Here is a 27,904-nt window from a genome sequence, read left to right as displayed (position 1 = left end):
TGCAACTGTGAGGTAGTTTGAACATTCTCTGGCATTGCCTTTCTTTGGGATTGGATGAAAACTGACCTTTTTCCAGTCCTGTGGCTTCTGCTGAGTTTTCCAAATCTGCTGGCATACTGAGTGCAGCACTTTCACAGTATCATCTTTTAGGATTTGAAATAGCTCAACTGGAATTCCATCACCTCCACTAGCTTTGTTTGTAGTAATGCTTCCTAAGGCCCCCTTGATTTTGGACTCCAGGATGTCTGGTTCTAGGTGAGTGATCACACCATCATGGTTATCTGGAAAATGATGATTTTTTCTGTATAGTCCTTCTGTGTTTCTTGCCAGCTCTTCTTAGTATCTTCTGTTTCTGTTAAGTCCATACCATTTCTGTCCTTTATTGGGTCACAAAGAGCGGACACAACAGAAGCAACTTAGCACACACAGACTAGAGAAGGTAGGAGACTCCTAAATAACTAGGAGCAAACAAAGGGGAAGAATCCGCAAGACCTGTGTAAAAACCTTCAAAAGCCACAAACTGACCTAAGAGATGCAATGTATGGGACAAACTCAGACCACAGGATCAATCAAGTCTTTCTAAAGAAGATGTGAATTATCACCCAGTTCTCACCTTAATCCCTGAGTGGTGTGTGTACAAGAAAAACTTAAAGAAGACGAGAGGTTTTAAAAATGAAGGGAGAAGAGAACAACCACTTATAGAGGACAGGCAGAACTTGAAGACTGACCTTTCCTGCTAAAACAAAAAACAAAAATCAACATTTGTTAACGGATCACAAGATGCAAAGATTATAGGTTAGGGTTAGGGAGTATTTCCCAAATAATTCTATGACGTCAGCATTTACTCTGACATTTAAATCAGTAGACTGAATGAAGTCAATTACCCTTCATAATGTGGGTACCTCATTTGAACAGTTAAAGGCCTTAATAGAAAAGCAAAAAACTGACCTCCCTAGAAGAAGAGGGAATTATGCCAGCAGACAGACTTTAATCTCAAACTGCAACATCAACTCTTATCTGGATCTCCACCTGCCAGCCTACCCTGCAAATTTTGGACCTGTCAGCTTCTACAATCACATAAGCCAATTCCTTAACATACATGTCTGTCTGTCTGTCTCTCTCTCTCTCTCACACACACACACACACACATGCACACAAACACTTTTGGTTCTGCTTCTCTGGGAATTTCTGAAAATGCACTAAGTATAATACATAAAGTCCTCTTCTATCTTATACACAAAGTATCGAAAAACAACAAATCAAAAGTCTGTTATAAAAGACTGGTTGCTGTTGTCATTCAGTTGCTAAGTCATGTCCGACTCTCTGCAACCCCACGGACTGTAGCACGCCAGGCTCCACTGTCGCCCCCTATGTCCCAGTTTGCTGAAATTCATGTCCATTGGGTTGATGATGCCATCCAACCATCTCATCCTCTGCTTCCCCCTTCTCCTTTTGCCTTCAATCTTTCCCAGCATCAAGGTCTTTTCCAATAAACTGGCTCTTTGCATCAGGCAGTCAATGTATCGGAGCTTAACCAACGGCCCTTAAATCAATATTCAGAGTTGATTTTCTTTAGGACTGGCTGGTTTAATCTCCTTGCTGTCCAAGACTCTGAAGAGTTTTCTCCAGCAAAATTCAAAAACATCAGTTCTTCGGCACTTAGCCTTCTTTATGGTCCCACTCTCACATCTGTACACTACTAGAAAAGCCACAGCTTAGACCATACAGACCTTTGTGGGCAAAGTGACAGCTCTGCTTTTTAATACACTGTCTAGGTTTGTCATAGCTTTTCTTCCAAGGAGCAAGCATCTTTTAGTTTCATGACTACAGTCACCATCCACAGTGATTTTGGAGCCTAAGAAAATAAAGTTTATCACTGCTTCCACTTTTTCACTATCTATTTGCCATGAATTGATGGGACCAGATGCCATGATCTTAATTTTTTGAATGCTGAGTTTGAAGCCAGCTTTTTCACTCTCCTCTTTCACCCTCATAAAAAGGATCTTTAGTTCCTCTTCACTTTCTGCCATTAGAATGGTGTCACCTGCATATCTGAGGTTGTTGATATTTCCCCTGGCAATTTTGATTCCTGCTAGTGATTCATCCAAGCCCAGCATTTCTGCACATAAGTTAAATAAGCAAGATTACAATATACAGCCTTGCTATACTCCTTTCCCAATTTTGAACCAGTCCATTTTTCCATGTCTGGTTCTAATTGTTGCTTCTTCACTCATATATAGGTTTTTCAAGAGAGAGGTAAGGTAGTTTGGTACTCCCATTTCTCCCATCTCTTTAAGAATTTTTCACAGTTTGCTGTGAGCCACACAGCCAAAGGTGCTAGTGTAATCAATGAAGCAGATGTTTTTCTGCAACTCCCTTACTTTCTCCATGATCCATGGTATGGAAAATTTATTATAGCTAGATTATTAAATTACTTACTGTAGCTGATCACTCAGCAAAGTATGTGTTCAACTTTTGTGCCCCAAAAACCTTCCCATTAAATGAAAGACTTAAAACAGAAGTATTCTCTTTTGTTGCTGATAATTGTTACAGACTGAATATGTGCTCCCCAATTCATATACTAAATCCCTAAGCTCAACTGTAGCTGTATTTGGAGAAGAAATCAGTTAAGTTAAAGGAGGTCAAGACATGCAAACGAGGCAAGAAAATACAGTCTGAAGGGGTAAACCTATCATCAGAACAAGATACAAACATGACAGAGAAGTTTTAAGACAGGGAATTTAAAAAAACTATGATTAGGAGGTGGGGCAGGGGGGAATTTGGGAGAAAACAGATAACAAATAAGGACCTACTGTAGAGCACAGAGAACTCTACTCAATACTCTGTAATGACCTATATGGGAAAAAAATCTAAAAAAGACTAGATATATGTATAGTTACAACTGAATCACTTTGCTGTACACTTGGAACTAACAACATTGTAAATAAACTATACTCCAATTAAAAATTTAAATAAAAAACAAAAATTAAATGAGGTCATAAAGGTGGGTCCTGATTCAAGTGGATTAGCGTCCTTATTTAAAAAAAAAACAAAACAAAAAAAAAACAAAGAGCTTTCTGCTTTCTCACTTGCTGTCTTTCTGCCCTGTACAGAAAGGTCATGTCAGCACAGTGGGAAGGAGGCTGCCTACACTCCAAAGGGAAAGCCCTCACCAGACACCAAGCCTCCCTTCAGCACCTTTATCTTGGACTTACAGTCTCCAAAACTGTGAGAAAACAAATTGTTGGTGTTTAAACTACCTGGTCTAGGATATTTTGTTATAGCATGCTGAGCAGACTAATACAATGATGACTTGGGACTGAGGTTGGAAGACGTTATATTTTAAAGGAAAGACATAGAGATCTTCTCTTAGATCACAATTGTATATTACTATTCTAGGACCTAAAGACACGTCTGTTAAGAGAATCTGACCTTACAATAGCTGTATAACAGCATTAACTATACAAACACTGGAATGATTTGCCTGATCTGTCCTCACATATTAAACAGTAACACAGCCTCTATCGCTGAAGAATTTTTCAAAAAACATAAGACATGAAATAAAAGGATCTTATATCCTGTTTTATAGGATCCAGTAACAATTTTCATTTCTAAGAACCTATCATTTAAAAACTAATCTCTTATATTAAATATATTAAAATTCTTGAAATGTTAAACTCTTACCGTAACCCATTCCTTTGGTCAAAAGCAGGTATCATAGAGTTAGGATGTTCTGACATTAATGCAACAAGCAGCTGTAGCACATCCATTAGATTGTCATCCTAAAATTATTTTAGAATTTTTTTTAAATAAGGAAAACAACTTATTTGAACAATGACTACTTCTGTAATAATGAATTAGAATATCAAAAAAATAAGTAGGCTTCTGAACAAATACACTTGTTTAAAACACACTATTTAATATACATATTCATCTGTAGAATTCAAAATACACAACACCAAAGAGTCAATTTCATAATCAAAGATATAAAATGACTATTGTACTGTGTCAAGATTTCTTAAAACATATTCCACTGTTATAACAGGTATTGATTTACAGGTTTCTTTTTTTTTTTTTTTAAGGAATGATTACATATCAAGAAATTGGCAGGGAAGGACAAACAGGCTGTTCTGTTTTATTACAACAAAGACAAACGGAAGCTTCAAAATGCTAAGAAGACGTTGGGAACACAGCAGTAGTGTTGGGGGAGCTAGGACCACGATGTGCACTAAGTCCCTCTAGAAACTAGTTCTGAAACCAGATCTTATGGGAAATGATAACTAGACAGTTCTCAAAGCCTATCTGGGAAAAAGTGTTAGCAGATCAGTTGTGTCCAACTCTTTGCAACCCCATGGACTGTAGCTTCTGTCCATGGACTTCTCCATGCAAGAATATAGGACCGGACTGCCATTCCCTTCTCCAGGGGATTTTCACAACCCAGGGATAAAACTTGGGTCTCCTGCACTGCAGGCAGATTCTTTACCATCTTAGCCATCAGGGAAGCCCCATATCATCTGTGGTTAGTATTAAAGGTATCAGTACATATTAGTCCCTCAGTCGTGTCCAGCTCTTTGCAACCCTATGGACTGCAGCACACCAGGCTTCCCTGTCCATCACCAACTCCTGGAGCTTGCTCAAACTCATGTCCATCAAGTCGATGATGTCATCCAACCATTTCATCCTCTGTTGTCCCCTTCTCCTCCCACCTTCAATCTTTCCAAGCATCAGGAAAGTCTTTTCCAATGAGTCAGTTCTCCACATCAGGTGACCCAAGTATTGGAGCTTTAGTCCTTCCAATGATTATTCAGGACTGATTTCCTTTAGGATTGACTGGTTGGATCTCCTTGCAGTCCAAGGGATTCTCAAGAGTCTTCTCCAAAACCACAGTTCAAAATCATCAATTCTTTGGCGCTCAGCTTTCTTTATAGTCCAACTCTCACATCCATACATGACTACTGGAAAAATCACAGCTTTAACTAGATGGACCTTTGTCAGCAAAGTAATGTCTCTGCTCTTTAATATGCTAAGTCTGTCACTGCTTTCCTTCCAAGGAGCAAGCGTCTTTTAATTTCATGGCTGCAGTCACCAACTGCACTGATTGTGGAGCCAGGAAAATCAAGTCCGTCACTGTTTCCACTGTTTCCCCATCTATTTGCCATGAAGTGATGGGACCAGATGCCATGATCTTCGTTTTTTGAATGTTGAGTTTCAAGCCAGCTTTTTCACTCTCCTCTTTCATTTTCATCAAGAGACTCTTTAGTTCTTCTTCATTTTCTGCCATAAGGGTGGTGTCACCTGCATATCTGAGGTTATTGATATTTTTCCTGGCAATCTTGATTCCAGCTTGTGCTTCATCCAGCCCGACATTTCACATGATGTACTCTGCATATAAGTTAAATAAGCAGGGTGACAACATACAGCCTTGATGTACTACTTTCCCAATTTGGAACCAGTCCATTGTTCCATGTCCAATTCTGTTGCTTCTTGACCTGCACACAGGTTTCTCAGGAAGCAGGTATGGTGGTCTGGTATTCCCAACTCTAAGAATTTTCCACAGTTTGTTGTGATCCACACAGTCAAAGGCTTTAGCATAGTCAATGAAGTAGAAATAGATGTTTTTCTGGAATTCTCTTGCTTTTTCTTTTTTTTTTTTGCTATTTTTTGTACGCCTTTTCTATGTTTCTTTCTAGAATTCTCTTACTTTTTCTCTATCTATATACGTGGTAATAATAAACTTTTCATTTTTTAATTTGTCCAAGGCAGACATGACGTGATAAACACCACTAGACTCACCACCTGGGCCACAGAAATATATACTGCAAGCCCATCTGCGTACAGACTGCCTCTTGACATTTTTTAAAATGGACATTGCAGTGGTGGTGGGGGTCTCATCACCCAAGTGGAGAACAGGGAAGCAAAATTTTTTCCCAAAACTTTAAGGTGGGTTTTTGTTTGGGGCGGCATATTTTTCTCCCCTCTCTGGATTTGTACTTTTAAATCTTAAATGATACACTGTTAGGCATGGCAGGTAGTATAAGAAGCAATGGAGAAGTGTTTAAAATGCCTGTGTTAGCTAACAGGTTTCTGAATTTATTGCTGTATCTCCAGAGAGAAGGCTGGAGAAGGTAACAAGAAGATTTCCTATCAGCTACTGCAGCCTTAAAACAAAGTTGGTGTCTCTTTGGACTTTAAAATTGTTCCTATGCAGCTTCTTTTATTTTTGCTTAATCAGACACAAAGGGAAGCATGAGCAGGGAAAGATCAATAGATGTTTATTGGGTGAACACACTTCTGTATATGGCATAATTTGATAACATTTGCAGAACAGCACAAGAATAAGCACATAGGAGTTCTGAAATCTACAAATTTCAAGAAAACCCTTCACAGTCTTTGTTGACTATTTCGTATCTCATGCGGGCCTTATTGGGCATTACTAACCCACAGATACAAAGGAAAGCAGCAGGCAGTCATCCCTATGGTGCCCTGAGTCCAGGTTCATTCACTGCTTTTTAATTCTCGCTGTGGCAGCTACTTCAATATTTAATTCTCAATATGCTAAATAAATCATCTAGAGGTAGGGCACTGGGGCTTTGGAAAAGTGTGATTTGAAAGACCCAAAAAATATCTGATTTAATAGTTTCGGGGTAACAGATCACTGTGACTTCCAGTTTCTCAGTTATGAAATATTTTGGTCCCAAATGGTCAAGAAAATCTCAAAAGAGACTACCCTACTCAAGAGGAAAAAGAAATCATAATTATTAATGTTTTGGTCAAACATGATGCTACCAAGAAATTTAACCCATTCTTTTCTGCCCCAATTAACAAAGACAGATCCAAACCACATCTCTTATCTACTAATGATTTTAAAAGCCACTATTCTCATGCTGTAACAAATATGTTAACTCTTAAAACATGAATTATACGCAGGAATATCAGTTATCATATAAACGCCACGCTTTATATGAAATTCACTTCCAGATTTAACTTACATAAAATACATTTAATTGTATTATTTATTTAGACTACATCGGGCATATATCAAATTTTCCCAACTCTCTAAAGGAAAAAACTCCAGACATTTCAACCTGTTTAACCTCCTTTACAACCACATAATTTTAAATCAACTATAAATGAGTGATTTAACAGTATCTGATTATGCAAAATCAGCGGGAAGAGTATGTTAAGAATTCAAAAGTCTAATCATTTGTAGTCATTTTTGGTATCTATTTTTCCATTTATTATACTGGTACCTGGAAATACACTGAAAGTATTTTTTGGTTATTAGGTTATTCTTTAGTCTTATTAGGTTAATGAGATCTAATTTTAATACTTTTTAAAGCCTCTCAAGCTTATTCACAGAGGCATGTTGTGGTAATAAAGAATATTTAAATATAAATTGCTAAGATTTAGTTCCTAGATACATTTACTCTCCATTCTGAGCACAGGTACAGGCATAGTTACATCATTAATGAGAGAGTTCTTTAACTCTTTTTTGTTTAAAAAAACCCATAATATAACTTCAAAAAATAAAATCCCAACATATAAAATTCACATGTTACCTCATGCATAGTGAGTAGATAATTAAGAATGGCCTGTAGTTCATCTTCCTTTACTCCATTATCCTTAAAAAACATAATACAAGTATTTTATACTTACATATAAAAAACTTTTTTGAAAAGGAAAATTACACACACAGATTTGCCAACTTGGTCAGTTGCTATAAACATAAAAAAATAATGTAATATAGAATCTAAACCAAAAAATAATAATAATAATAATCTAAACCTAAAATAAAAACTCAGGGAAGCACTAAAGACATGCAGTAGGCAACACAATGTAGAAAGTCAAAAGAGATTAGACGTCAGCACTGTTTTCAGAGCCTTATACTACGGATAGATGATAACCTATCTAGTAGAGCTTCAGAATCCTGAAGTAAGCAGAAACGATCACTGAGGTAAGTATAAGGGTATTACACCCATCACTCCTTTAAATACAGAAGATAACTTTTCTGTTTATCTTTTTCTATTAAATTTGGAGACTGAAATGAACAGTTTCTAAAATTACCGAGTTAAAATGTCAGGTACTAAAAACTGAGTAGTAATTTCAGTGGGAAAAACACTGCACTTTTTAGTATGAATGCATTATGAAAATTTTCAAGGTACTGTATTATTGATCATAAAACAAACATGAAATTTCAAAAAAGAACAATAAGATAATTAGAAACAAAACACACTAGGAAAGAACATACAGAGACAATGTAAAGGATAAATTTTTAAATAAGTGGAAATAAGATATCTGATTCTGAAAGATATACCAACAGTTAGGTCCATTTACCACAATATTATGTGGCAGCTAATAAAACATTAAACTATAAAGAATACAAAATAAAATGATATAGAAAAATACTGAATAAAATATTGAGAACAAATATATTTATATGTTGGCATCTTATAAAACCAAAACACCTTCCTAAAAAATAATATTAAATTTTACTTTACTGATAGCGGAAGGAAATGGAACAAAATGTAATCATTTCTATCCAGTATGTTTTTATACAGGAAAATTATTTTTCAAAATCTGGATGTCAGATACAGGGAATCTCTAAAAATGAAACCTCCTCCTTTTGAGCAGCTCTGCTGACTGTTGTATCACCAGGTCTAAGACTAGTAGGAACTACTAGCAACTCAGTAAATACTTGCTGAATCAAAGTATGAATACACTTGAACTCCAACAGAAATTCATATATGTTACAATCATCAATCTCTAATTCTGCATTAATGTTTATCGATATATGCCTAAGAAACAATAAGAAAAAACAAACAGGGAAATAAACACCTTTCAAAGTATTTTCCACTCTGGAAACCCATTAACAGAGCAAAGAATAAATAAACCAACAGAGTGGTTTATGTGAAATTATGTTACAACAAACACATGCTATAGGATAAGAAATGTGAACTCACCTTCATTACTAATTGCTTAATAAACATCAACAAGAATGCTCGTAGAGAAAACATTTCTTTTTGATTAGGTCGTGGTCCATCTTTTAAAAAAAGACAAACACATATGCACACACATTGAGTATTTCAAAAACCTCGAAGCTAAGTATAAAATTCCCATTCCCAACAGTTTTCCCACTTACTTATAAGGAACATAAAGGTAACTTTCCTGAAGAGTTTAATGTCTCTAGAAAAAACAAGCATTCAATCTCAACGTGATTGCATATGTAGTGTTTCTAATGTACAAAATCAGTTACACAAAAACTGCAATGAAGACATTTGTTTTTGACTAAGGTCAAAGGAATCTCAAAACAGAAAGATAAGGTAACAAATTTACATTTAGCTTTAAAAGACTCTCTGGGAATCTTACTATGGTAACATAAGTTTACAAAGGAAAAAGAGCAAAAGAAAGTCTAAACTTTACATGTGAACTTAGTATGAAAAAACTTTTCCACTGTTACCACTGTATAAGCTAATATAAAACTCTCAAAAAGTACACATCAACACAATATCACCCATGAAGGCGAGAAACATCGTGCTGACCACCTCTGACATCTCCTTCTCTTTTTGAAAAAGTCCTTGGTCACACATGGCTCACATTAAAGTCAATTTTCATGTCTGAAACATATAATTCCCAAACAGAAAGCTTTTGAAACCAAATACTCATTGTCCTAAGATCCTAACTCAGGTACTTGCTTGCCTCATATTTTCTGCAATTTTCCCCCCACTAATCATTATTTACAGCTAGTTCCTAGACCACCAAAGCACAGGACCAACACGACCCTGAACAGATCAATTAAACTAGGAAGAAAATTGTTTAAAATTTGTTCCACATGACGATTCCTAGACAAAGAAAAGGTTACAGAGCTACAACAGAATCATAAAGTTTGGCCAGCTTTCTCACTTGAAGTATGAGACTTTCCCAAGATCACTAATCAGTTAGAAAATCAAGGCCAGAATATAATGCAAACACCCAGGACAGTACATGACACACACCATCAGGAAATAATGATTTGGTTCTAGATCTGCTGCAACATGCCAGCTTAAACAAGATCATGGAGCTTTCATGTGTCCTCATAGCTTTCTAAATGATAGCATACTGTCTGATAATAAATCTAGTTTATTTTGAAAGGGATTTAAAAAAATATTGTACAAATATGAAACCTCATCTTTGTGAATCAATGAACAACCAAAGCGTGTGAGTAAAAAATCAGAATGTATATTGTTTCACTCTCCTGCACCTATCTCCTGATTTAAAACAACAGCCCTCAATTCTTATAAAGGGACTGAACCCATCTTCACACTCAGATCATGTGTTCTGGGGGTAAGAAGGGCCTCCTCTTCTGGGCAATCTGAAGAACACTGTCATGCAGATAGACACACGATGCAATCAGAGCCAGTGAGCAACAAAGAGACTAAAAGGACTTTTGCTGGAAATGCTCGATACAGGCAGATACTCTTGCTAGATTTAAAGTGTGGGGATATGAAGGTAGGGTGGCTGCTTGGTAATACAAAGAGAGAAACTACATGGAAAGAGCCAATACAGAAGAGCTGGGAAATGGAGAGAGACAAGCTGACAAAATAGCAGGGCCATACTCTGAGCCCCTGCACCAAATTCTACTGGAACTATCAGCCTATTAACCCTGGTTAACCCTCTTTTACGATATAAACCTGGAGTAACAGGCAAGTTTGACCTTGGAGTACAAAAGGAAGCAGGGCAAAGGCTAACACAGTTTTGTCAAGAGAACACACTGGTGATAGCAAACACCCTCTTCCAAGTACACATGAGACGACTCTACACATAGATGTCACCATATGATCAATACCAACATCAGACTGATTATATTCTTCGCAGATGAAGATGGAGACACTCTAATACTCAGCAAAAATAAGCCCTAGAGCTGAATTTAGAAAAGGCAGAGGAACCAGAGATCAAATTGCCAACACATGTTGGACTACAGAGAAAACAAGGGAATTCTAGAAAAACATCTACTTCTGCTTCACTGATTACCCTAAAGCCTTTGGCTGCGTGGATCCCAACAATCTGTGAAAAATTCTTAAAGAGACAAGAATACCATACCACCCTTACCTATCTCCTGAGAAGCCTGTAAGCAGGCCAAGAAATAACAGAACAGACATGGAGCAACTGACAGGTTCAAAACTGGGAAAGGAGTACAACAAGGCTGTGTATGGTCACCCTGCTTATTTAACTTACATGCAGAGTACATCAAGCAACATGCTAGACTGAAGGAATCACAAGGTGGAATCAAGATTGCTGAGAGAAATACCAACAATCTCAGATATGCAGATGATACCACTCTAAAATCACTATGGATGGCGACTGCAGCCATAAAATTAAAAGGCAGATGTTCCTTGGAAGAAAAGCTATGAAAAACCTAGACAGTGTATTAAAAACCAAAGACATCACTTTGTTGACAAAGGTCCATATGGTCAAAGCTACAGTTTTCCCAGTAGCCACATACAGATGTGAGAGTCAGACCATAAAGAAGGCAGAGAACCGAAGAAGTGATGCTTTCAAACTGTGGTACTGGAGAAGACTCTTGAGATTCCCTTAGACAGCAAGGAGATCAAACCAGTCAATCCTAAAGGAAATCAGTCTTGAATATTCATTGGAAAGACTGATATTGAACCTGAAGCTCCAATACTCTGGCCGCCTTATGTGAAGAGCCAACTGACTGGAAAAGACCATGATGCTAGCAAAGATTGAGGGCAGGAGAAGGGGGCAAAAGAGGATGAGATGGTTGGATGGCATCATCGACTCAATGGACGTGAGTCTGAGCAAACTCCAGGAGATAGTGAAAGACTTCCGAGTCCTGGAATGCTGCAGTCCATGGGGTCACAAAGAATAGGACGCAACTTAGCGACTGAACAACAATGAGCAATAAAGCAAACCAGTTTTAAGCAAGTTTGGCAATACTTTAAACAAGCCACTATTTGTCAAAATTTTTATTTTGACCCCTTCTATGAACTATTGACATAATAATGAACATTAGTCTTCCAATAAGTTAGTTCCGATTATACAGGAAAATAATTACTGAAATTCTGTAGTTTCCTTAAATTAGTTATTAGAAGCAGATACTCCCTACTCCTACAAAAAAATCTCCATTCTCTCAAAAAACACTGCTGTCAATGACTTTCAATGGAATAACTGAACTCAACATCAATACTAGTTGCTAATATAGAATTTTCTCTCATTCTCAATGCCTTAGAAATCATCCTAGTCATATTTGATCCCCAAAGAACTCATACTAGCAAAAGTAGCATTCTTCTATAAAAATAGTGAGCTGTTAATCTCTGTCAACCACAATTTAGGACAAACTATTAAAATTATCAGCAAGATTAAAATGAAATTTTGCCATGAAAAGATTTAGAAAAACTTTCAGAATAATGCATTGTTTTAGGAAAAAAAGAAATGCAAGAAAGAGGGAGGGAAAGAAGGAGGGAAGAGAAAATCCTGAATTTGCATATATATGTAACATAATATACAGATAGAGATGAAATACCTAATCCTTTTGGGGTAATCCCACTCCGATCTTGAGGGTTCACTGCCCAGTAGTAGTACTTCAGTGTATGCATTATGAGAAGCACTGTGCCAACTCTCCGAATGGCATTATATATGTTGACTGTACCAATGAATTCCGTGGACAGGTAAGTATAGAGTGTCAACTGCACCTAGAGAATCAAAATGAAGAGCTCAAATCAAAGAAACAGACCAGCATTTTACCGTTCTTTCCAGTAATACTCTCAGGTTGCTCTATTCGGACCACACTCGTTCTAAAAAGCAAGCTGCTTAATTAGCTTGATAGTAACCTCCATGTTAACAGACAACATATAGCCACTGATACATACCCAGAAGCACACACGCTCCTTACAAAACAAAAGCAGGCCAACGCTCCTGTTACAGCAGCGCTATGAAGTGAACACCCCCACATACTATGAAGTAAACATCCCACATACACCGCGCTTTTGCAGCACTGTTCCTATAGTGCTGAGAAAACTGATTCCTGTTTAGCAATCAGCAATTATTCATGAACTTACACACTTCTTTATAATAAACCTACTATTTATACTTTGCATAATTGTTCTCAAAAGCTAGAAATTGTCTTTGTTCTGGAGAAAACTAGTAGCTGGAATAACTCATAAGAAATTAAAAAAAAACAGCAGGAATAACTAAAAAACAGATCAAAAAAAGAAAATCATACAAAAATATGTAAAGCCTATCTTAAGAAATATTTATTAGAAAAAAAGAATTTTGTTATAGCAGCTCATTACTACAAAGATTGTAATTATAATCTTGGCACAAAATAAAAACCACTTTTGTCCTACTTTCATATCAAAATCAAGAATTTTTCACTGCATTACTAGTGGATATACTTTATTAACTAAAAAATATTAAGGAAGGCATGAAATTTGACCAAAACTGAAACTACTCCTGATCATTTACAATGAGTATTTATGTTTAAACATAATGGACATTCCCAGATGCTGAGGGCATTTTCCTTTTTAAGCCTGAAACATAAAAATTAGGTGCCTATATTCCAGATGCCCTATAAACAAACAAGCCTAAATGAATAAGGGAGTCAATGAGTAACAGTACAAGGTCCAGAACGGCAGACTCTGAGCCCCTTAAAATCGAAGTCTGAAAGATGGCTGTAGTTTGCTGTTGTTGTTTAGTAGCTAAGTCATGTTTGAGTCTTTGCCAACCCATGGACTGTAACCTGCCAGGCTCCTCTGTCCATGGGCTTTCCCTGGCAAATACTGGAGTGGGTTGCCATTTTCTCCTCCTGGGGATCTTCCTGACCCAGGGATAGAACCCACATCTCCTGCATTGAGAAGTAGACTCTTTACTGCTGAACCACAAGAGAAACCCAACTGTGGTTTAGAAAATCATAAACATGCTATAATCCACAGAGTTGCTGAAAGATAACATCATTTTGATGTTGCTACTGCTGTTCAAATAGACAGCCCCAGCTTAGTTGTTATTGAGGATATACAGAACTTTCTATGACATGATTCAAATTCTTAAGTGTGATATTTCAATCAGAAAATATTTACCTTCACCTGTATTTGTAGCACTGTATTACTGAATATACAATGGTGCAGACACTGTCCCTCAGTAGCTAAAAATCTAATGGAGAAGATTAAACATACACACAATTTTAAGTGAAAAACCAAAGGTAATAAATACCCCTACTGAAACATAAGAAAGCTCATGTGGCAATATGTAATTAACTGCAAAACGAGTGCAATAGAGCTATGAAATACTATTAATTCAGAGGCCAGAGAAATTATTTTAGGATAAGCTAAAAGAGTCAAGAAAAGTTTCACTACTAGAGTAGATATTAAGGTAGGCTTTGAAGATGAATAGTTCTAACAATAAGAGGAAATTTCAAATAGAGAATATTGTAGATAACACAAAAAGCTTCCCTAGATCTATAACAACCATCCTCAATCTTGCCTGCATTAAAATACCTGGAAAACATTTTTTAAAATACCTGTCTGGGTCTTGTCCCAGACCAATTAAATCAGAATCTAGGGAAGAGGGAGTGAGATTCTCTTTTCATTTAAAAAAAAAAAAAAAAAACCCTTACCAACTAATTCTATAGACAGCCAAGATTAAGAACCACTGCTCTAGGATAACTTTTGGTACCCACTTACCCATTGAGGATAACTGATTTTTCATATAGAAAGCCTAGAAAGAACTGGCATGAAGACTTAATGTTTTATTCTGAAAACAAAGAGAAACCTTTACAAATTTGGGGGCTAAGAAATGTTCTGATGAGAGTGACTGTGATGTGTTGAAAGCATGAACGAATTCTAACAAAAAGTGAAAAAAACAAGATATGGAAAACTGGAGAAAGTCAGTTTCCTGAGAATGATACTGCAGATAAAGACAAATTAATAGGATTGAACAGCAACATACTGAGGTAAATAAGAACAGTGACCTCAGGATCATGCATATTCTGATTTTGAATAATTCTTCACTCTATATAATCTAATAGCCACACAAATACATGAAAATGTCTTTCCCATCACACCTAAATTCTGTGTATGAGAGCAGGAATCAGACCTGTCTTATTCACCACTGTATCCATAAGGCCGGCCACTCAACAAATGAAAGACTATTGTCTACAAGAAAACTCATCTCTCGTGTTAGGTCATTTAAAAGACTGTCTCTGAGCAAATCAAACTTAAATGTGTATTATAAATGACTAGGAGCAGCCTGTTCCAAAAGCAAAGATTGATTCATACGACCATACCCTCAACTTTGGTAACCAGAGGTGAATTTACCATGAAGCTAATGAAGCTTAAACTTTATGCCCACTCACCTACACATGTTCCTTGCAAAATCCTAAACCTAATTTTACATGTTGCATTCTTTTTGTTAAAGAGCTCCTTTCTCCCCCAAATTGTATGACCTTTAGGTCAAACAAACTTTATATCTGCTTTTTGTTATAACTACCTTTATGATAAAATTAGATATAACCCCTCAAGGATACACAAAGCATAAGGCTGAAACAAAACTGAAGTTTAATATTAACAAATCAACTGCAAATTCTAAAAAGGAAATTAAAGAAAATTATTAACAAGGAAAAGGTAAGAAATACAGTGCAATAATACTACGGACGTAAGGAAATGATATAATGAAATTTTTAAAATATTCCCCTACAACTAAGTATCTAATAAGAGGAGGTTTTTTGACCACATCAAAAGAGGCCCAAAGGCTTACAAATGTGCTGCTTAGTTAAGACAAAGAAGTGTTTAGTAAAAAGTTTAAGAAGTAACTTGAAACAATCCTTGAAAAGAAATAAGACTGAGGGTCATAGAAGAGAAAGAGGTCAAATTTGAACCCAGAGATAAAAAGCTACAACCTCCAGCTGCCTCCTTTGATTATTTCCAAATGGCAATCAGAGTCAGCAGCTGTTTTTCTCCTTAACATCTGAAAAGAGCAGCTGAAAATAAGATACTATGACTCCAGAAGAGCAAAAAAGTCTGCAGACACTTTTTTCTGACAACTAAAGTAAGTACGTGTTATTCCAACCTGAACAATGATAAACACTTGCAAGTGAACCAGAAAGGAGAGGGGAAGAGAGGAAATCCAATGTTTAGGATAACTTAATAGAACTTTAGGGTTTATGAAAAGTTTTATTTACATATTTTATCACAAATTCACTTGTTTACTTAATGCAATCGGTTTGATGTTATAGTACTAAACTACTGTATAAAATTGTTTAATAATTTTAATTAATGTGAAATTAAAATAATTAAATGAGACCAGCACATCATGGAAGCCTTCAAGAAAGGGTGACATTTCAGCTGTTCCTGTAAGAATTAAACTCAGTAGCTCATGATTTTAGTGGAAGGAATATGTATGTATAACACAGAGAAAGGGAGCACAATGAGTATAATTTATATGTATGTATATACATTCATACATACATAAGGACGCATAGATATATATGCAATCCAACTATGGTTAAGGAAATGTAAATCAAAATCTCTCCCAAATAACATTTTATTTAACAAAGAAAATATATACTATTTCTGTATTTCAAAAAATGCTATTACTGCTTTAGGAAAGGAGGGACAGATGGAGGGAGGGAGGAAATACTGTCTTGCAAAAGTACATTTAGTCAGGTGGGAGGGAGGTTCAAGAGGGAGGGGACACATGTATTTTTGTGCTTTAGTTGCTAAGTCCTATCCAACTGTTTTGTGAGCCCATGGAGTATTTAGCCTGCCAGGTTCTTTGTCCATGGGATTTTCCAGGTAAGATTACTGGAGAGGGTTGCCATTTCCGTCTCCAGGGGATCTTTAGACTCAGGGATTGAACCCATGTCTCCTGCACTGGCAGGCAGGTTCTTCACCACTGACCCACCAGGAAAGCCCTGGATATATATGTATGTATGGCCGATTTACGTTGTTGTACGGCAGAAACCAACACAACACTGTAAAGCAATTATCCTCAATTATTAATTAAAAATAAAAGTACATTTAGTCAAAAAATGCATTCCACTGAAAGCTTACACAATAGCATGTAAAAGGATAAAAGAAAATCCTCTTCATTATCACTCTTCTCAAGTACAAAAATGTAGTGAACATACTAGCACACAATCAATGTATGAATTACCTTGGCTGGGGTATGAATCCATAGAGCTGGGTTAAGAAGAATGTGATCACACAATTGCTTGAGTAAGGGCATCCCGTTCGGCAGGTTACTCAGGTATTTTGAAAATACAAGGCAAAGTTCAAGTACTGCTCTGCTGACATGGGATTTGGAAGACTGCAGAGGAAGATATTTCAAAGGTCACTAGCAACACAAAGCAAGGGAAGTAAGTTAAACGTTGTCAATACCAGAAAAAGTTGGTCCACAAACCATGCTCAAAGTTAAAGATACTTTGAGATTCAATAAAACAGTGCGGGCAAGGTAAAACAGCAACAGGTTGTTTTAATTTAGGTAACTTTACATTAACCAAAGACACACTTGCAAACAGAATTTCTCAGCTTCTTAGGAGACCAAGTTTCGTGGACTACAAATTAAGAATAAAAAATGTAAAGCATTTCATACTTTACCTTTTCAAGACTATATCCTATGACCAAGAAGCCCTTGCAGGCAAGCATCTGCTCCTGCATAGCAATTGAGTTCTTCAACAACTCCATGATAAAAGCCAGCAAAGTTGAACTGGAATAAGGGAAAAAAAAACAACAACAGTTTGAAAAACCATATTGTCTTAAAAAAAAAAATGGGGGAGAGGTGGTTAGATAGATACAGCCTTTCAATTACCCTTAATAAAAAGTTTCTATTCCAAGGAAACTGATGCTTTACTAAAACTACCTCCAATATTATTTCAGGACTAAAATTGTAATGTAAGATTAGGACTTATTACTCAAATATTTAGTTCATATTCTTTATCACAAATATATTATTAAATGAATTACTTTTGAAACAATATGACAAACATGCACAAAATAGAGAAAACCCAGCAATGTCCAAAAACAAGTAGTAAGATGGCTAACAGAAGTTTATTACTTTGCCCTAAGAAATGGATGTAACTTAGATAAGTTGGATGTAACTTAGATAAGTTAGAGAGTTAGAGGCCAAACAGATGGAAAAAATATGGAGCAAGCAGACTAGGACAGAAATCCTCAAACTGGCTTCATTTGAACAGAGGATAGAGTACGTAAAGGGGAAGATAAATAAAGATGTAAGCAAACTGAAGTATTCAAATAATAATTTAAGTATTTTCCTCATTATCCGAACAGAAAAATCTAAAGTAGTAAGACTACAGTCATGCTTCCAACCTCATAACTTTTATATACTCAGCATGGAATAGAATAAAGGTCAGCTGTTTTGTCCCTCTCAAAAGTTCTGAGAGATTCCCACTAGGAAAGGGAGCACAGCCAACCTCCTTCACAAAAGTACTTCTATTTTTCAACTGTCAGCAATTCTAATAAAGTTGAAAAGTTAAAAAAAAAAATCAAAAAATAAATAACTGAGCTCTGTTACAAAGGTTTCAGACTAGGATGCAAAAAAATTTTATGAAGGAGCAATAGGTCAAGGATAATTTTAATTATTTTAAATGTAGCCAATAAATACTAGCTTTGATACATAATTCCTTTTAAAAATAACTCATTTTCTTGCCTAAAAATAATCTGGAAAATTTATTAAAACACTAAACATATACATTGGTAGTAGACTTCAAGTTGCATATAAAAGTAGAAATTAGAGAATTTCAAAAAGGGAGAATACAAAAAACATTAAAATCACTCAATTAATAATTAAACATAATTATTTTATTATAAATAGTTTCACTAGGATACATAGCCATAAAAAATTCATTTCTACATCCTCTCTGACATTTTAATAACTTGTCCTAGAATTCATGTCTCTTCCCTTTTTTACACTCAACACTAAAAGAGAGGAGACAAAGGTGCCAAATAGGCAATTTAGTTTTGAAAAAAATAAATCACTTATTATTATGTAACATAATCAAAAATTTTACATTTCAATATGTTACCTGCAACAATAATTAAATTCAATATGTTACCTGCAACAATAATTAAATAAGGAAAACTTACCATAAGAAATTACTGCCAAATAACCATTTTAAATATTTTTATTTTAGGCAAAAATACATACATTTCTGGTATTATTACCATGCCTAACTTTATTCAAAACATTATTTTTGAAGAGCTCCCTATTTCCTACTGATAAAGAATTTAAATATTATTAGAATTGAATTTGTAGTAACAATTATAACTCACAAATTTCTTTATGTTCTTTATTAATCCTACAACAAATTTACAAGATTGAAAAAAAACATTGTGCAGCTCAGTGATGAGAATAATTCACATCAGTGAAAGAAAAAACAAAAGGACTCACCATATAGTCGAGTCAATCTCATCAGATAAATATTGCTTATAATCCAACTGTGCAAAAAGTGGGAACAGTACTTGTACTCCTCCAACTGAATGCATGGCACTTTGGATAGAATGTGTTAAAACCGCCTTCACGTCCTTGTAAAACAGAAGACACAGTAAAGATTCCAATGATTCTTTTCCAAAAACTAAATACATTTTATTAAAAATAAAACATAACAGGAACAATAAAATGTTACAGTTCATGTATCTGTAATAGAAGCTACCAAATACACCTCAATAATACATCAAAATTTACCATTAGAAATATTGTTAAATATCATTCCTAGTACCTGGAGCATGAGTGCGTGCGGTGAATGAACGAAAATCGAAGGGTTGTCCTTAGGGGATGATTCGAGACAGAGTTGGGCATCTGTGGCGCGTGGATTGTACGTGAACGCAATGGCACTAGAGAGTTTGCCATCATACAATAAAAGCTTGTGATGCTCAGCAAGGAACAGGTCACTTTCTGCTTTGAATTTAAATGTACCCTAAGAATAAAAAGTAGAACAGTTAAGATACTATGCCACAAAAAGAAAATCTAACTATAAAGCATCATAAATAAACAATTCAAGGAGAATATCGACCATTTTCTTAACAATATCAATTAAGAGAAGCCCTGCATGTTTTATTACTTCTAAAGTAGTCTGAATTCATTTTAAAGGTATAATGGAAATCAACCTGACATTAAAACTTTTCATTTTAAAAAAATGTAAAATTTAATGTCCTACAAAGCATGTTTTGTTTTTTCCTATTTTTGTCTTTTTTGATTCTCTTCTTTAATTTTGTTAAAAGGAACATTTAAAATAAAATTTACCATCTTAAATATTTTTCAAGTGTATAGTACAGTGTTGTTAACTACAGTACACTATTGTATAACACATCTTTAGAACTTTTACATCTTGCTAAATTGAAATTCCCATTGAACAGCAACTCACTTCCACTGCCTGCATCCCACTCCCAATCTCCTAGCAATCATATTCTACTTTCTGGTTCCATGAGCTTGATTACTTTACATAACTCAAACAAGGGAAGTCACAGAGTATTTGTCTTTTTGTGAATGGCATAACATCCTTAAGATTCACCTATGTTGTGGCATGTGTCAGATTTTTTTTTTTCTGTTTAAAGTTGAATAATATTCCATTGTAAATATATATATTTTCTTTATTCATTCATCCACAGACAGTTAGGTTGCTACAACCTCTTACCTATTGTGTAAATAATGCTGCAATGAACATGGGTGTGCAAACAGCTCTTTCATATCCCTTTAATTATCTCATATACATTTACAGAAGATTGCTCAGTCAGGGTCTCCCCTGGTGGCTCAATGGTAAAGAATCTGCCTGCCAGTGCAGAAGACTCGGGTTTGGATCCCACACGCTACAGAGCAACTAATGAGCCCATTTGCCACAACTACCGAGCCTGTGCCATAGAGCCCAGGAACCACAACTACGGAAGCCTGCTCACCCTAGAGCCCACGCTTTGCAAACAAGAGAAGTCAGCACACTGCAACCAGAGCGTAAGCCCAGCACTCCACAGCTAGTGAAGACCCAGCACAGTCAAAAATAAATAAATGAATAAAAATTTTTAAATGATTGCTCAATCATGTGGTAATTAACTGTTTTTAATTTCTTGAAGAATCACCATATAGCTTTCCACAGAGGTTGCACTATTTTACATTCCCATCAGTAGTGCGTAAGGAAACCAATTTCTCCACACTTATATTTGTTTAACAATTCTTATCCTAATGGGCATACGGTGATTGTCTATTATGGTTCTAATTTATATTTCTCTGATGATTAGTGATTTTGAGCTTCTTTTCATATGCCTGCTGCCCATTTATATATTTTCTTTGGAAAAAAATGTCTATTTGAGTCATTCGCCCACTTTAAATGAGTTGAGTTTGTTGCTATTGTTAAGTTGTGGGAGTTCATCAAATATTGTGGATATTATTAACCCTTTACCAGATGTATGGTTTGGAATATTTTCTTCCATTCTGTGGGTTGCCTTTTCACACTGCTTCTTGACGCACAAAAAATTTCAATGCACAAAAGATTGTAAGACACGGTTGTCTATTTTTGTCTTTCTTGTCTATTTCATTTTATTTTTTTTGGTGCTATATACAAAAAATTATTGCCAAACTCGATGTCATGAAGCTCTGTGTTGTTTTCATGCAGGAGTTTTATAGGTTAGGTCTTATGTTTACCTTTAATCTATTAATCCTATGGACAGAGAAGCCTGGCAGGCTATAGACCATGGGGTTGCAAGAGTCAGACTTTAGCGACTAAACCACCACCAATTTATTTTTAGTTAATTTTAATACATGGAAGGTAGGGATCCCACTACTTTTTAAAACACCGTATGTTTAAAAAAAGAAGTGTTTGAGATTAATCTTTCTCCATTTCAGGGTTTTGTATCCTTATAGATAATCATTTTACCATAAATGAAATTCATTTCTGGACTCTGTTCTGTTCCATTTGTCTATGTACCTCTCTTTATGCAAGTATCAAAATGTTTTGATTACTGTACCTTTATATTATGTTTTGAAATCCTGAATTGTAAGAACTCTTTAAATAACTTATTCTTTTGTAAGATTGCTTTAGCTATTTGGTAACTCTTGAGATTTCTGCAAAAAAATGCCATCTGGATTTCAATAGGAATTGGGCTAAATCTGTAGATCACTTTGGGCAGTATGCATCTTTAACAATATTAAGTCTTTCAATCCATGAACACAAGGTGTCTTGTCATTTAATTCATGTCTTAATACTTTCAGCTATGTTTTACACTTTTCACTGTACAAGTCTTATATCCTGTTGGTTAAGTTTATTCCCAAGTATTCTATTTTATGCTATTATAAATGGCATTACTGTCTTCTTGTCTTTTGGGATTGCTCATTATTAGTGTATAGAAATGCAACTAATTTTTGTTGTATATAATGTCAGCTGTGGGCTTTTCATATATGGCCTTATCATTTTGAGGAGTTTCCTTTTACTTGTGAGGCTTCCCTGGTGGCTCATTCAGTAAAGCGTCTGCCTGCAATGTGGGAGACCCAGGTTTGATCCCTGCGTCGGGGAGATCCTCTGGAGAAGTAAATGGCAACCCACTCCAGTAGCTTTGCCTGGAAAATCCCATAGACAGAGGAGCCTGGTATGCTACAGTCCATGGGGTCGCAAAGAGTCGGACACGACTGAGCGACTTCACTTTCACTTTTCACTTTCCTTTTACTTGTAATTTGTTGAGTGTTTTTATCATGAAACAGCATTGAATCTTCTCAAATGCCTTCTCTGCCATCTATTGAGATGATTATGTAGCTTTTGTCCCTGACTCTGTTAATGTGGTGTACGGCACTGATTTATTCTCACATGCTGAACCAGACTTACATTCCAGGAATAAATCCCCACTGGTCATAGGATATGATCCTTTTAATGTGGTTGAGGATTTCTGAATTAATATTAAATAAGGATATGGCTATTAATATGTAGCTTTCCTGCAGTGTTTTTTTTGGCTGTGGTTTCAGGGCAATGCTGGACTCTAAAAATGAGTTTGGAAGTATTTCCTCCTCTTTTTATTTTCTGGAAGAGTTGAGGAGAATTGGTGTTATGTCTTCTTTAATGTTTGATAGAATTCTCCAGTGAAGCCAGTTAGTCCTGTGCTTTTCTTTATTCAGAGGTTTTTGATTACTACCAATTTCCTTACTAGTTATAATCTATTCAAATTTCTATTTCTTCAGTCTTGGTAGGTTGTATGTTTCTAGGGAACAACTATTAGGTTGATAAAAAAAAGTAATTGCAGTTTCAGACCATGAATTTTAAATGATCATTACTAGGATCAAGTGTTACTTGCACAGTCGTGTCCAGTTCTTTGCAACCCCATGGGCTCCTCTGTCCACAAAATTCTCCAGGCAAAAATAATGGAGTGGGTAGGCATTTCCTTTTCCAGAGGATCTTCCCAAGTCAGGGATCAAACCTGGGTACCCTGCATTGCAGGCACATTCTTGACTGTCTGAGCCACCAGGAAGCCCTATCCTAGGCTCAAATACATCTTTATGAATCAAAATAGGAACAACTACAATCAACAATTTTCCAACAAGAAATATGTTTATTCCTGTAGCATAAAAATCCATGCTTTGGAATCCGATGAACTCTTGGAAAGCATTTTCTGCCTCCTGCTGGTTGGCAAGAGGTCAGCTGAACACGGCAGATGAGCCAAAACTTTGTAGCCCAATTTGTTCAATGTTTGAAGTGCTGGGTGTACAACATGCAGTTGGGCGTTGTCATGGAAAAGAACTGTGCCCATTCTGTTGACCAATGCTGACTATAAGTGCTGACATTTTCGGTGCATCTCATTGACATGCTGAGCATACTTCTCAGATGTAATGGTTCCAGCAGGATTCAGAAAGCTGCAGCGGATCAGACAGGCAGCAGACTATCCAACAATGACCATGACCTTTTTTTGTTGCAAGTTTAACTTTGGGAAATACTATGCAGTTTCTTCTCAATCCAACCACTGAGCTGGTCACTGCCAATTATCAGATAAAATTCACTTTTCATCGCACATCAAAATCCAAAAGAAAAATGGTTTGGGAAATTAAGGATCAATTTTCTAAAAACAAACACTGACACAATCTAAATAATTAACTGATTCCTTTGAGTTTACAAAATTAATTTGCAACATAGTACGGAGCAGAAAAAAAGTCCAATTAAAAACAGTAATTTACTCTTTGATCCTGTTCAAAGTATAGTGTGTTAACATAAGCAGTCAGAAGCCTTGAAAATAAACAACTAAACAAACATTTTACTTGATATTTTATGTGAAATTTGGGAGTAAATGATTCCTACTAACAAACCTAAACTAAACTAAATCTAAACAAAAGTAATTGTTTGACATATGTCAGGAATAGCTGTTAACTATATGGAAATAATATGCATAAGTAAATACTATTTGATTAATTAAAATAAAAACAATGCCCTTTCAAAGGACTTAAAGCAATATGGTGCTTCACCAAACAGTAAGAATATACAAAAAAAAGCACTCCATCTCTTTTTCCTTGGGAACCAACATTTTCCATCTATAACATATTTAACTGCAATCTTTTAAACATTTTTCTGTATCTCTGCTACTTTAAACAAGTTTTGAGAAATGTCTAAAACATGGTTACACAAAAAATAGATTTCAACAGTAATAAGTAAGTTCAGTTCAGTCGCTGCATCGTGTCCTACTCTTTGCGACCCCATGGACTGTAGCAGGCCAGGGTCTCAGGCCCCTCACCAGTTCCAAGAACTTGGACCAAATTCATGTCCCTTGAGTCAGTGATGCCATCCAACCATCTCATCCTCTGTCATCCCCTTCTCCTTCCTTCAATCTTTCCCAGCATCAGGGTCTTCGTTTCTAATGACTCAGTTCTTCCCATCGGGTGGCCAAATTACTGGAGCTTCAGCTTCAGCATCAGTCCTTCTAATGAATATTCAGGACTGATTTCCTTTTGGATTGACTGGTTGGATCTCCTTGCAGTCCAAGGGACTCTCAAGAGTCTTCAACAACAACACAGTTCAAAAGCATCGATTCTTTGGTGCTCAGCTTTCTTTATTTATACATCCATACATGACTACTGGAAAAACCATAGCCTTGACTAGACAGATCTTTGTTGGCAAAGTAATATCTCTGCTTTTTAATATGCTGTCTAGATTTGTTATATCTTTTCTTCAAAGGAGCAAGCGTCTTTTAATTTCATGGCTGCAGTCACCATCTGCAGTGATTTTGGAGACCAAAAAAACTAGTATATGCCACTGTTTCCCCATCTGTTTGCCATGAAGTGATGGGACCGGATGCCATGATCTTAGTTTTCTGAATGTTGACCTTTAAGCCATTTTTTTCACTTTCCTCTTTCACATTAATCAAGAGGCTACTCAGTTCCTCTTCACTTTCTGCCATAAGGGTGGTGTCATCTGCATATCTGAGGTTATTGATATTTCTCCTGGCAACCTTGATTTCAGCTTGTGCTTCATCCAGCCCAGCATTTCACATGATGTTCTCTGCATATAAGTTTAATAAGCAGGGTGACAATATACAGCCTTGATGTACTCCTTTCCCAAACTGGAACTAGTCTGTTGTTCCATGTCCTATTCAAACTGTTGCTTCTTGACCTGCATACAGATTTCTCAGGAGGCAGGTCAGGTGATCTGGTATTCCCATCTCTTTCGGAATTTTCCATAGTTTGTTGTGATGCACACAGTCAAAGGCCTTGGGGTAGTCAATAAAGCAGAAGAAGATGTTTTTCTGGAACTCTCATGCTTTTTCAATGATCCAACAGATGCTCACAATTTTGTCTCTGGTTCCTCTGCTTTTTCTAAATCCAGCTTGAACGTGTGGAAGTTCTAGGTTTACGTACTGTTGAAGCCTGGCTTGGAAGATTTTGAACATTACTTTGCTAGCATGTGAGATGAGTACAACTGTGCAGTACTTTGACATTGCCTTTCTTTGGCATTGGAATGAAAACTGACCTTTTCCAGTTCTGTGGCCACTGCTGACTTTTCCAAATTTGACTGGCATACTGAGTGCTGGCATATTGAATGCAGCACTTTAACAGCATCATCTTTCAGGATTTGAAATAGCTCAACAGGAATTCCATCATCTCCATTAGCTTTGTTCACAGTGATGCTCCCTAAGGCCCACTTGACTTCACATTCCAGGATGTCTGGCTTTAGGTGAGTGATCACACCATCATGGCTATCTGAGTCATTCAGATCTTTTTTGTATAGTTAGTTCTGTGTATTCTTGGCACCTCTTCTTAATATCTCTGCTTCTGTTAGGTCTATACCGTTTCTGTCCTTTGTTGTACCCATCTTTGCATGAAATGTTCCCTTGGTATCTCTAATTTTCTTGAAGAGATCTCCACTCTTTCCCATTCTATTGTTTTCCTTGATTTCTTTGCACTGATCACTTAGGAAGGCTTATCTCTCCTTGCCATTCTTTGGAACTCTGTATTCAGATGGGTGTATCTTTCCTCTTCTCCTTTGCCTTTTGCTTCTCTTCTTTTCTCAGCTATTTGTAAAGCCTCCTCAGACAACCATTTTGCCTTTTTGCATTTCTTCTTCTTGAGGATGGTTTTGATCACCCCCTCCTGTACAACAGCACGAACCTCGGTCCATAGTTCTTCAGGCACTCTGTCTATCAGATCTAATCCCTTGAATCTACTTGTCACTTCCACTGTATAATCGTAAGGGATTTGACTTAGGTCATACCTGAATGGTCTAGTGGTTTTCCCTATTTTCTTCAATTTAAGTCTGAGTTTTGCAAGAAGGAGATAGCAGATACAAGTTTTGAAAATAAACACCTAAACAAACATTTTATTCTATAAATTCCACATAAAATATAAAATAAGTAAAGCAAAGAGTAATTCTGTGATCATCAATTTCTCACTTTATATAATCTTTAAGTAGAGTTTTAACAGTATCTGATCATACTAATAAGGAAACAAATAAGCTGTTAACATAGGATATAACTCAATAAGAATCTGGCATAGGTTATTTAAAATAAGTAGTTATTTCTATACATTTACCACTTAAGGTTCTTTTCTGAGCCTTGGTATCCTGAATGAGAAAATAAACTATAACCAAGTAGGATTTTCCCAGAGATGCAAGGCTTGTTTAAACTTTGAACAAGCATTGCAATGCACTATATTCATAAAAATAAAGAGATTAAGGTTCCAAGCACCATTTATCTCCAATCCTTCCCTGTTACACTAAAATCATGAGGGTCATAGGCCTATAGGTAGAATAACGTCTTCCCCCAGTCTCACCAAAGATGTCCATGTCCTAATCCCTGGAATATGTGAATGGTGGTTCAGGCGGTGAAGAATCCGCCTTCAAAGAGGGAGACCTGGGCTCAATCCCTGGGTCGGGAAGATCCCCTGGAGAAGGGAATGGCTATCTACTCCACTATTCTTGCCTGGAGAATTCCATGGACAGAGGAGACTGGCAGGCTACAGTCCATGGGGTCTCAAAGAGTCGGACATGACTAAGCAAGTAATACTAACACATCTGGTGGGCTTAATGCAATTACAAGAGTCCTTTTTTAAAAAGAATACTTTTTTCCTTTTTTTCCTAATATTTATATATTTATTTGGCTGCTCTGAGTCATAGTTGAAGCATGCAGGGTCCTCAACCTTCACTGTGGCATGCAAGATCTTTAGGTTTAGCATGTAAACTCTTAGTTGTGGCATGTAGATCTAGTTCCCCGACCAGAGATTGAACACCCAGGCCCCCTGCATTGGGAGCATGGAGTCTTGGCCACTGGACCATCAGAGAAGTCTCTACAAGGATCCTTATGAGAAGGAGGCGTGAGGGTCAGAGTCAAAGAAGGAGGTATGACAAAAGCAGAGGCTGCAGTGATGCCACTGCTGCAAAGGAACACACGCCAAGAAATGTGGATGGTGTCTAGAAGCTAGAAAAGGCAAGGAACAGACTGTCCCC

The 27,904-nt window shown here is 36.4% G+C and overlaps 1 protein-coding gene across 7 annotated transcripts in view; it reads right to left on the bottom strand.

The window, feature by feature from the left end:
- LRBA (LPS responsive beige-like anchor protein) overlaps window positions 1–27,904 on the bottom strand; it is a 753,999-nt gene that overhangs the window by 623,763 nt on the left and 102,332 nt on the right. For all 7 annotated transcript variants that reach the window (XM_061384015.1, XM_061384012.1, XM_061384019.1 and 4 more), the window contains exons 10-17: window positions 19,727–19,924; window positions 19,399–19,532; window positions 17,589–17,697; window positions 17,146–17,298; window positions 12,521–12,689; window positions 8,961–9,040; window positions 7,560–7,622; window positions 3,685–3,782 (exon numbers count right to left, since the gene is read on the bottom strand). In XM_061384015.1, the coding sequence (XP_061239999.1) occupies window positions 3,685–3,782; window positions 7,560–7,622; window positions 8,961–9,040; window positions 12,521–12,689; window positions 17,146–17,298; window positions 17,589–17,697; window positions 19,399–19,532; window positions 19,727–19,924 (1,004 nt within the window). The remainder of the gene's footprint in view (window positions 1–3,684; window positions 3,783–7,559; window positions 7,623–8,960; window positions 9,041–12,520; window positions 12,690–17,145; window positions 17,299–17,588; window positions 17,698–19,398; window positions 19,533–19,726; window positions 19,925–27,904) is intronic.

The sequence above is a fragment of the Bos javanicus genome, chromosome 17, assembly GCF_032452875.1.
Source record: "Bos javanicus breed banteng chromosome 17, ARS-OSU_banteng_1.0, whole genome shotgun sequence".
NCBI classification, from domain to species: domain Eukaryota; kingdom Metazoa; phylum Chordata; class Mammalia; order Artiodactyla; family Bovidae; genus Bos; species Bos javanicus.
Note: the sequence above shows the minus strand (reverse complement) of the source record. Positions and strands in the feature narration are given on the sequence as shown.